Source organism: Sander lucioperca, chromosome 13, assembly GCF_008315115.2.
Source record: "Sander lucioperca isolate FBNREF2018 chromosome 13, SLUC_FBN_1.2, whole genome shotgun sequence".
NCBI classification, from domain to species: domain Eukaryota; kingdom Metazoa; phylum Chordata; class Actinopteri; order Perciformes; family Percidae; genus Sander; species Sander lucioperca.
Window position 1 is genome coordinate 4,018,013 of NC_050185.1, and position 11,988 is coordinate 4,030,000.

An 11,988-nucleotide genomic window follows, 5' to 3' on the forward strand; every position below is an offset into this window, starting at 1 on the left:
ACTATAGGACTTAACTGCGCCTGCAAGCAAGACAGTACAATCAGTCAAATCAACGTTATGTCTGTCATCTGCCGATTAACACTGAGCTTTGGGTGGGAGATGACTCGTCTTAGCCGAGGAGTTTTGCAGATTGCTGAACTTCAAAAGGAGCGTGCATGCCAAGAGGCCATCTCTCAAAGACATCAATGCTAGCCGTTAATTCAGGTCAATGCCCATCTGACTAATACACAGAGTAGTGACATGACTGATGAGTGCAGAGGGCAGTAGGCTGACCTCGGTTAACATCTGCAGAGACACTGGCTTAGTGTGAATGCTTATGTAAGGAGAAGAACAGAACGGTTTTGTACATTTGACATGTGTATGTCACATTATAGGATATATGCACAAACAGCTAATTCCTAGTCAATATTATTTTTTGTAAAGTTCAGAGGGGTGGGTTGGAGGATTAATAGTTATAGATAAGAGAGGTTAAGAGTCTCGGATTCAGTAGAGCTGAGTCAGTAGAACGACCATAAAATTGAGCAGTCAAGCCCGAGTGTGAAAGGACTCGGCACAAGAGGGGTAAAAGGTATTAATATATGTGCATACAGCAGAGAAGTGCTTAAAGAGCAATGAATAATAACACACGTAGATGTTTCTACAGGAATTATTCACATTTCCTAAGTGTGACTATGTCTACCAAACTGACTGAAACACTCATGTAGTAGTGGTAAATATATGTAAAAAAGGAACTGCGCTTCTATACTTTACCCTATTTGTAATCGGTATATAACCCGTGAGTCTCAGGAAGTATAATTAACTTACTTACAAAACAAAACCGATACAGACATGGTAATAAGAAATCACTAAAACTATTAAACTGGTAAATAAAACTCAACATACAATATGGAACAACAAATAAAAACAGCACTTAATTTCGTAAATAATTTAATAATAAAAAAGGCTTTCAAAACGGTCTGTCTGTAAAGCTGCAGCATGTTTTAAAAAGTGCATTCAAAGAATGTTGTGTGGTTTAGCAAGCAGCTAACATTAGCACTTACTGGCTGGACTCTTCATTTGGCTAAAGGTGGTAGCATAAGGAGAGATTTACTTATTACTAAATTTATCAAAGCCTATTTATTTAGCACCTTTTTACAATGGTTAGTGAAATGCAGTGCTTTACAGATGAGTGACAAGCTGATAATAAGAGTGACTGGAGAAAATGAATAATAGAAATGGCCAATGGGTTTCCTTAGTATATGTAATCGAACTGGTGATTAAAGGTGCTGTAGGTAGGATTGTGAAGATCCAGGACTTAGCCAAAAAAAATTTGAACATCAACAACTTCTCAGTCCCTCCCCCCTTTCCGCTAAAGCCCAAAACGGTCTCCTAAGCCCCTCCGCCCACAAGTGAGAATGAATGCGTGCGCATGAGCAGTGATTGACACGCAACGTTAAACACCCCCCCATTTTCATTACATTTCTGATTTACTGTTCGAGTTCAGGAAACTAACTGCATGAAAACCAATTTCTCTAAAGATGTACTTAAAGGTCCTATGACATGCTGCTTTTTGGATGCTTTTATATAGACCTTAGTGGTCCCCTAATACTGTATCTGAAGTCTCTTTTATATAGACCTTAGTGGTCCCCTAATACTGTATCTGAAGTCTCTTTTATATAGACCTTAGTGGTCCCCTAATACTGTATCTGAAGTCTCTTTTATATAGACCTTAGTGGTCCCCTAATACTGTATCTGAAGTCTCTTTTATATAGGCCTTAGTGGTCCCCTAATACTGTATCTGAAGTCTCTTTTATATAGGCCTTAGTGGTCCCCTAATACTGTATCTGAAGTCTCTTTTATATAGACCTTAGTGGTCCCCTAATACTGTATCTGAAGTCTCTTTTATATAGGCCTTAGTGGTCCCCTAATGCTGCTTTGTGGCCTTGACCAATTGCCATGCTTCGCTCGTTTTCAAGCCATGATGTCTCTCTCTCTTCTCATGGGTGGGCCAAATTCTCTGGGCGGGCAAAGCAGAGAAAGGGGAGGTAACCTTTCCCCTTATGACGTCATAAAGGGAAGATTCCAGATCGGCCCATCTGAGCTTTCATTTTCTCAAAGTCAGAGCAGGATACCCAGGGCTCGGTTTACACCTATCACCATTTCTAGACACTGGGGGACCATAGGCAGGCTGGGGGAACTCATATTAATGTTAAAAAACCTCATAAAGTGACATTTTCATGTCATGGGACCTTTAAAATTGGAAGATTAGAGATTGGTCTGTACTCTGTAGGTGTTGATGGACCTAGACTACTTTTATTAAAGGAGGCTTTTCTAGCACAGTCTTAAATGCTATAGGGACAACATTGATTAATAATTGTTAGGACCTCTTTAGAGACCAAAATAAAAAAAAACGAAAAAAGGAGGTTGGTATTGGGCAGGTGGAAGACTTTAATGTGTTTAGTACTTTCCTGAGGAACTCAGCATCTACCAGTGAAGCTGTGTGTAAAATGTGTGCCGTCTCTTTGATTTCATCAGTAGGAGATACTTATGTAACAAGAACATAACCTGTCACCTGCTTGCAATAATGACATTCTCTTCATTCAACACTGCCTGTACTAAGTGAATGTTATTATGCAGAGGCGGAATGGCAGAAAGAGGCTTACCTGCTGCGACTCACTGGACTTGAAGGCGTCTTTAAGGATTTCCACAGCTCGTGACGGATCCACATATTTCCTCTTGGAGCCCACCATGAGGGAGAAGAGGTTCCGCAGCTCCTGCATGAAGGGCAGGTTCCTGTGTTCCTGCTCAGAGTAAAACATGAACAAGTATATTAACAAAAACAATAGTACCACCAGCCTTATACATACAAAGAATGAATGCCATAACACGTTCTTTTATCATCTAGTTTGACAGAGTCATTAACTGAAAAAGAACATACATAAATAAATCTAGGAATAAATGCAGCCACAATTTAGTAAACTTAAAAGACTTAAAATTTTAAATAGTACAGCACCAGTATAAAACAGTAGTGCAACAGCAACTGAAATTGGCAACACCCCTCGAAACTGAAGCCTTGCGTACTGTACACATGTTTAATTGGTGGTATATTCCTGTGTAAAATATTGCCAAATTGCTTAATTTTTGCTAACATAAACTCTAAGTAACATTACACAAAAGACAGTTTAGAAAGAGTATCTGTGGTTACACTCTCCGCTAGCAGATCAAAACACAAATCAATTCTTCTTCAAGCGCTCTAAAAAACAGTAGTTGCCAGTGGCCGCCACTAGCTAACCATGTCTGACTGTCTCTGCTGTGTCCCAATTCAGGGGCTGCAGCCTTTGGAGGCTGCGGCCTTTGCAGTCTTCTGTGGTGGCAGCACAGCGCAACTTGCTGTGAGAGCTACTATTTTAGAGCGGTAAAGAAGAATTGATTCCCGGTTTGGTGTGCTACTGGAGAGTGTACAAGAGCTAATGTTAGAAAACGCCTGTTTTATCCAGGTGAAACTACTTTTTTTTTTCGGGACTTCATTAAGTAGTATCAGATCGGTGCATAGACTCGCGTACTAGCCTGTACCGATACCAGCATTTTAGGCAGTATCGGAGGCATTTCCGATACTGGTATCGATACAACTCTTTATTAAACACCCTCAATAAGTTATTTGAAGAGCATGGAAAAGGTCATGGACTGAATCATGTCACTTTTAACAACAAAGTGTTTCCGTAGTTCTCATCTTTACGTTGTGCAATATCACCATAGTGACATTATGACAGAGAGATACAGGGGTAACGTGACTTAGCGGTGCATTATAACAAACTTATTTTCTGTGCTAGAGAGTCAGGGATGCCGATGTAAGGATTAGATTCTAAGCTCTAGCAGTTGCATACTGCTGAAGTGAAAGGTCAGGGATTAGAACCAATGGAACGGACATGAAGAGATGACTGCCGCAAACTACACTTCCACAGCAGAGGCTTAGGCCAGATTAGTGACAGGCTGCTAACACTGTGGTGAGCCCTCGGCATGGTTTTGACTGTCCATATTTCCCCTACCGATAACTATTCTGCCAATGCGGTGGCGACTGTGGCTAGACACTAAAAACTCCAGGACCAATCGAAACACACAGCCTCTGCATGTTCATTTCTGTTCTGAAAGAGAAATACTGGGGTTTCATTAAACATTTCACAGAGGGTAGGGATTATTGTAGCTTGCTAGCAGTGAGTTTACATCAACTATCAGGGGCAAAACACTAAGCTGCTGTGAACTTAGGGCACGCTCACACAGCTGCTGAATGGTGGCTCACAGCTCCAAGCCCTCTGAGCTAAAGCACTGCTAGCTGTGAGAGGCTACAGATGGATATACACACAACCGATGTGAGGTCGCACACACACTGAACTAAAAATCACCACACTCTCACTTTGTTTTTGCGGCTTCATTTACCTCTGTTGAGGTCCTGGGAAGAAATATAGGGGTCTAACCTTTTGGTTGCGAGGCAGGTCGTGGACTCGGGCTGGCGGTGAGTAGTTGAGCACCAGCCTCTGGAACTCCAACAGGTTGAACAGAGACTTGAGGTTGAAGAGGGATAAAGACCAGGTTAGTAACATCCAATGAAAAAGACATACATTGTTTCATGCCAGGGGACAATCACGGTTAACTGCAGTGAACAACCTAGTGTTTTCTTAATGTAGAGAGGCCTCATCAACGTGCATACAGTATAATACCTCAAACAGGGTTCATACGCATTTTAACCAATATTTTGCGGCAAATTTCCACGACTATGTATTCCTGAAAAAGTCAGTCGACATTATACAATAAGAAAAGAAATCTGTGTTAAAGTTTACCCTCAGATGTTTAACAATAAAATGAATGACAATTTATGTGGTTCATAGTGGGATTCGTAATATCGCGCCCCGAATAGAACGGTAAGGTTAAGATGACGTGAAATACATTTATTAATCGCATATTACGAATCCCACTAAAAAAAAATTCCACATAACTTTTCCAGGTTTTTTCAAAACGTATGAACCCTGCTTAAAGCTCTTACGTGTGGCACTCCACTCTGTAAAGCTAGGATGCTGCAGCAACCGCTATAAGGTTTCAACTTTGTATAATTATTCACACTACTTTACGTGCATGCTATATGTGCAAGATACTGCTTCTCCCTTTGTCTCCACATTTCCCCAATTAAAACAAATGTCTTAATCAAAAGCTTATGCTCTCTGCGATTACATTAGGACCTCTCTTCTAGCAATTCCAACTAATGCAAGTCAATCTGTCACATGCTTCTGCCAGCTGTAGTGCATGAAACAGAAATAAAAGATAGATTATACACAAATAGGACGTAAACCTGACCCCTTTACGCATTACGTGGAAACATATGTTGACAGAGTTTGTTGCATCATGGATACAAGTCCTGAAAAACAACCTGAGGTGATGGAGGAAAGTAAGGAAACGCATTATGGAAGGTTTAACATAACCTAAAGCAAAATGACATTTAATTGCCAGAATATTAAACTCAGTTTGGTGCGATTATGTTACATGTAACAAAAACTGCACACATTGGGGGAATCGCATGTTCAACCGTTCACAGCGGTGACAGCCGTTACAAGAGCCACTTACGCTCACTGCTTTAAATTCAGGTCATGGTGTTTAATTTCTGTTTTGAATGTGAAAGTGAACATAACAGTTGTCGAGATTTCGATATCTTGTTATGAAAAGATAAAGTTGTTTACTTCTGTGCTTGCACTAGTACAAGCAGTGCCTTCTTCTCATTACACACAGGGGCCAGGCACCATGTGATGGTGTATCCAGTGTTCATCTGGCATATTTCAGATCAGGTCACAGTCTACCACTGACATCACCAGCATACAAGAAATTAAGTCTTTGTGACAGCTGGGCTAAAATGTTCCAGCATTTTTTCCAGCACATAAACATTTAGATTACTCTCTTATCCATTACTATTTAGGAAAACTGCAGCAGATGAACGCATTGATTCCTGCATCTTTACAATTACATGCAACCAAATAGGAACACACCAAGAAATTCAAAGTGCCTTTATAAGCAGCGTTTCCCACACATAGACTAATTAGCGGCGCTGCACTATAAACACCTGCTAATGCTGCAAAATTTTTAACGCTATTTAAAACACGCAGCTTATTCGTTCAGCTGCATTTCCTTTCCCTGCTCTCCTCCGTCTCTCTGTCACTTGCGTCTCGCTCACATACACACACACAGCCCCTCCCCCCCCGTGCACACAGCGTCTGTCTCCATGACTGGAGAAACAGGAGAAGTCGGCTGGCGAAATTCACGAGTTCACGAAAGGTTGGTATCTCGTCAACACCTTTACACAATCGCACATTAAAAAGTCCTAGAAAAATATTTTATATTCTGAATATAATGTCAGTGCGTTAATGTTGGAGTCCCGACCCGACTCTTAGCAAACAAGAGCTCGCGCCTGCTTTAGTAAGTTAACTAGTCGCAAGTTTGCGGTAAAATGCAGTTGGGTCGTCGAGGTCAAAACACTATATGTAGCAGCTGTGAATCAAATAAACTTATTATAAATAATGTTATGTCATTTTTTTTACTCTTACACTGAAAACGGCACGTGTTGAGGATGAGGACTAGCCTGAACCGGAGTTATCGGTCTGAAACAGAGCTGAACAGTCCGACCAGTGTAATTAGTTATGTTGTTAATTTGTTTACAATATTTTCAGGCTTCAACCAGTGCTGCTCAAGCAGAAAGAGATAGATTGGTTAGGCATTGAAGAAAGAGTAGGAGAGGAGGACAGCATCCAACAGCGTGTGCTCCTCAGTTTTTGATACTTGATTGTATGAAAATACCCCCGGTCTGGCACGGGGCGAGCGACTGACCGACTGATTTTCTCCCCAAATTGCCTTCTAATCTGTGAGAAACACTGATAAGTTTCCTATTGACAAAGAAGCTAGGTGTAAGCAAAGTACTAGAAGAAATGGCAAAAACAATCTCAAACAACCTGGTCTTGGACCATCAGTGAGTACGTGTGTGTGCCCACCTGTATGACAGCACTGAACCAGCAGGTATTGCCAACATTTTTCAGCCCCACAGGGCAGGTGTCTATCCTCTTCCTGTCATACGGGTTGGGTGAATCGCTCCATACTTCTGTGTGGGTCCGCTTCAGACTTGCCTTGTTCTCTGCTATGCTGGCCTCCAAAACTCTATTAGACAAAGGGGGAGAAAAAAACGTAAGAAAGAGAGGAAGCCAAAACACTAACAATTTCAATTAAAAGGCAATTTTTTTCTACCAAATGATCTCAGCATTGTCAGAGCTTTCCACCAATACATTTGAAAGGTCCAGCTCAACCCACTAGTGGTAGCGGAATTACCTGCTTTATGTACAATTCAATTTCTTATGATTTTTTAAAGGTGGTTTCACAGTAGGGGGTGCCGTCACTTACTGGCACCCCTGTTGCAGTTTATCCCGCACTGTATCTCCTAAAAAGTGCTATTTTCAAACTTCTTCCCTCTCATTCTTTATCTTGTGTAAAAAAAAAAAAAAGTCAAAGCCCTGTCACGATGCTCCCTAGTCCGAATGGGGTTTAATTGAACTGCCTGATTGTGGCTCCTTAGCATTGTACTTCAGTCAGGTCATAGTGTACTTTATATTAAGGGTTGTGATTTAAAATGTAATACTCATAAGGCTTTTATTCTCCGTTTATGAGGAAATAACAAACGAATTACATGAATAACAAGGTAGGTGACCATTAGCAATGCCTTGGACGGTGAATGAAAGGAAAAATACGATGTTTAAGTGGTGACTTTAAATACTAATTCCATTCCATTGTTCCACATTAAACCTCAAACCTAGTCTGGAAATGTTCAAAATATCCAACACCCAAATAACAAAACTGTATTTCTTTTAACACAGTTTACTTATCTCTAAGACAGAGATGATTTGTTGTTACTATGTAACTATCATGTGATGTTGGGACTCTGTCCACTTGCAGTTGTACATGGTGTTACAGAGTGATGCTTCCCTTACCTCATAAACAATCTTGAGTACAGATACGGGCCCCAGAGAGCATGTAAACCCGACAACAGCCAAATGTTGGCCTGCCATCAAGTTACTAACAGAATTAATGTTAATTAGTGACAGCTGATATGATCTGCCACTGGCGACGTTTGTCATTTTAACAGGTCAACAGTCAATCACTGGTGCAAACAAATCATTTTTTACATTCATACACTCAAATTTGTACTCGCGTGTGGGACGAGTTGAGCCCGGCTGTCACTAAGGAGAGCAGCGCTGCAACGCTAGCAGGTCGAGGTGGACAAAACACAGTAGAGTTCAGGAAGGAAAGGATCAGATTTTGATACCCAATACGATCCGTTAAAATATGCCTGGATCGGCCCTGATACCGATGCTTAGAATCGGCTAGGGACATCCCTGATTACAATAGGGGTCTTGTGTTCTTATTTTTCTTCCAAAGATTGGTGCTTGCTTTATGTTGTTTTTTTTCTTCCTATGTAGTCAGATGTTGAGTCCAAAATTTTGAGGCACATTTCTTATTAGTGAGTAGTGCTGCTGAGCCCACCGGCTAATGGCCTGCTCCTCATCAGTGATGCCTGTCTCCCTGAACGCCCGGTTGGACTCCTCCAGGCTGAGGGCGATAGCCCTCTGCAGGTCATCTTTATCATCCCCGGTCAGGTCAATCACATCTGCATTAAAGAAAACACACACAAGCTGTAATTTGATTTGCATGAACACCCATTTTACCTTGGTTTATACTCAGACAGCTTAGGGAAGTATTGAAAACCAAGATTTCAATCGAGATTTGAAAGAATGCGATTAGCTAATCGTGAAGACCGCGTTTAATCCAATGTCAATATTTAGCTGAATGTTTGGTGTAACATTTGGTTCAACATGTTTTATTCCTCTTTTCATTATTATATTTACTGTTTTTCCATAAGATTATAATAGCTGGAATAATGTAACATATCACAGATTGTTTACAGAAATGTCCTATCTTCAGTGGATGTTTCATTTCTTTTTATGACTATGTAACATGATGGTAGAAGGGGCCATATGTAGATGCTGCTGTTGAACTGAGGCAGAGCAGACATTTCAGTTTACAGGAATCATTTTTTATTATAACTTTAGCTTTTGTGATAAATGTTCTGTGTTTGGTGGTGTCTCATGTTAGAATGCTCCATGACATGTTTGATCTGTTACACAGTGAATATTGAACTTTATCTAAACTTTTAGGAAACAAAATCGCAAATCGAATTGTAATCGCAATATCTGGCAGAAAAATCGCAATTAGATTTTTTCCCCCAAATCGTTCAGCCCTATAGGGAACTACTGTTTATTATGTATGGTGATTTGTGCTATCACAGTATATACGATAATCCATATCGACAAAGCTAAAACATGGCTGATTGTTAACTAGAATTTAAAGACAGAAATCTTATACACACATTATGAAACTGTAAACTGAGCTGAACAGTTTTTTTCTTCTAATCATCCCTGTGAGTTCTCTTAAACTTCCTCGCCAAAAGTTGAAGTAAGCTGCTCACTTGTGTCTGCCTGGCTTCCCACGCTGATGTATTTGTCGCTGGCCACCTGGGACGTCTGGTAGTAGGTCGTCTCATCTTGCTGAGGAACCTTGGCGTTCTTCTCCGTCAGAAACGCCACAGCCTCGGCCAAGTCTCCATTGCTCACCTGCAGCAACAATGTGTGTGTTGAGCCTCATGTCAGCTCAGTATAAACACGGGGAAATAATTTGAAGGAACACTTGACTAGAAACTTGAACCCTGTTTCAGCTCAAGCTTTCATATATTTTTCAACCTTAGGTTTCTTGGTGAGACCTGAAAAACATGGCTGCTGTTTAGGATAACGCATGCTAACAATAGCTGAGGAATACAACTGAACTAGAAGAAGTACAACAACAAAAAAGGAAGACGGCAAGATTGCCAAAGTGTGTGCTTATCTAATGTAAAACCGTTAAGTGTATGGTTTAGTAGTGACTTGTGTACTACTTATACACTCTCTGTGACGCCCAGAGATTAACATGGACCAGCAGTTTCATATGAACGGGTCAAATGTGGGTTTGAGGTAGGAAAGCATCTCACTTGTCTTTGACATGAAATGGGTCTTAAAAGGAATATGTGGTGATGCTTCTGGGAGAGCGGAGTGGCTGTTTTTGCAGTGTGGTAGCGTTTGGATGAGTATGTGAAGACAGCTTGTAAACCGAGAAACTGTTTCTGCATTAACTAATATCTGAACGTGTGTTTGTGTGTGTGTGTGTGTGTGTGTGTGTGTGTGTGTGTGTGTGTGTGTTTGTAATGCGTGTGTTTCACAGTGTACCTGCAGGGCCTGCTGAAGCAGCTGAACATCTGTGGTGCCCGTGACCTCCCTCAGCTGGTTTAGTAGCGTCTGCTGGTGCTATTGAAGGGAAAAGAAGAGAGGAGGATACAAGGCAGTTTAGAGCAGGGCATCGTGGAGAGATGACAACGCCAAGGAACCACAACTGTAAGAGTGAAGCCAACATTTCAACTAAATCAATAATGGAGCTATTACACGGTCTATAGTGACGGCCAGGTGAACGAAAAAAAAAAAAAGGTGGCCTAAGATCCATATCTCTATCCAAGGCTACAGGAGAAGGCTTATTATAATTATCTATCTTTTTTTAATCTAAGAATTTATTTGTAATTATTTAGAATATTTAAAACTGGTGAGAGTTTGCATAGTGACATGCATCACAGGCTTTGTACTCATGCTATGCACAGTGCAGTTATTATTAGTATTAGTAACTGGACCTGTCAATTCTCTTCCCTATTAATGAGTTCACAGAAGCCTAATGACATACTGATGTCAAACTGGACTGCATGGCTTACCACACACGCTTAAAGCAACACTAGAGAACTTTTTTTAACTTAAAATAATGTTTCCAAAATCGTTTCAGTGGTTCATCAACTCGTGACAGGGTGAACGGCACTTCTGCATTCGCTTTGCGGCTCTCTACCGGCTATAACCGCACTATCAAAGTTTGCCAGATCGGTTGCCGATCTGTAGTTTGAATGACACATAATGAGACAATTCCGCTTCCAACCTGTAGGAGTGTTGCTTTAACCTGCAATGCAATCCTTGAATAAATGCACTATAAATAATGGGGGAATGCACTTAGTGTCAGCGTGCAAGGCAGAAGTCTTAAGTCTTAAAAGAGAGGAACAGACTGTAACATCACAGCTGCAGCAGCCAGTAGTGTCAGTTCAAAGGGGTCTTCTTTGGTTTACTGTAGGTTGTTTTCACACATCATCGATTGCACAACACACATTCATGGCATGTCCGTGACATAGTACACCATCTTTGTCACAAACATTTTTTCTTACACTTTTAATGGACTTGCTACAGCTACTACACAAAAGGCAATGGAAACCAGCCATGCGTGGGAAAGGGACATGTTATAAAGCAGCACCACCATACAAATAACGCAAGCTTTCAGCCGACATGTTTTGTGCTGTGCTCTTGAATGTCAAGAGCTCATATATCATTTTTTATAGTTTAGATGTAAAGACAGTAATCCACAACCCCATGTGCATAATTACACCAAGCACACTAGAGAGTAAACTGTATTCAGTTTCAGGAAGGCAAAAATCTAATTGGGGAGGACTTTGTTTTTAGGGAGGAAAAACTGTTGATCACAAATGAGGATTGTGTAAGCCTTTCCCCTGGCACGGCAAGGTTAAATAAATGAAAGAAATACAGAGCCGTCAGTCACGCATGCACTCAAAACATTGTGTACTGCAAGTATTTTTAGATTGTTGTGTGCCTTGGAAATAAATGAGTCTCAAATTGTTATGTGCAGTGCTACAATATCAAATATATACTGGAGATTACTTCATCATTAGGGCTGGGGGATAATAATCGATTCCCCGATTAAAATCGATCTTTGTTTGAGTGATTTGATATGGATTAATAAAATCCTGGAATTGATCTTCTAATATATGTCTTTTCACCATGATTACGAAAAGGCATA

At 40.7% G+C, this 11,988-nt stretch overlaps 1 protein-coding gene across 10 annotated transcripts in view; it reads right to left on the minus strand.

Annotated features, from left to right (window-relative positions):
• Positions 1-11,988, minus strand: part of usp25 (ubiquitin specific peptidase 25) — a 51,199-nt gene that overhangs the window by 31,614 nt on the left and 7,597 nt on the right. For 7 of the 10 annotated variants that reach the window (XM_031310840.2, XM_031310839.2, XM_036008834.1 and 4 more), the window contains exons 2-7: positions 10,317-10,394; positions 9,527-9,671; positions 8,545-8,668; positions 7,005-7,167; positions 4,452-4,538; positions 2,643-2,783 (exon numbers count right to left, since the gene is read on the minus strand). In XM_031310840.2, coding sequence (XP_031166700.1) covers positions 2,643-2,783; positions 4,452-4,538; positions 7,005-7,167; positions 8,545-8,668; positions 9,527-9,671; positions 10,317-10,394 — 738 coding nt within the window. The remainder of the gene's footprint in view (positions 1-2,642; positions 2,784-4,451; positions 4,539-7,004; positions 7,168-8,544; positions 8,669-9,526; positions 9,672-10,316; positions 10,395-11,988) is intronic. The other 3 variants (XM_031310841.2, XM_031310835.2, XM_031310833.2) reach the window with 1 other exon arrangement.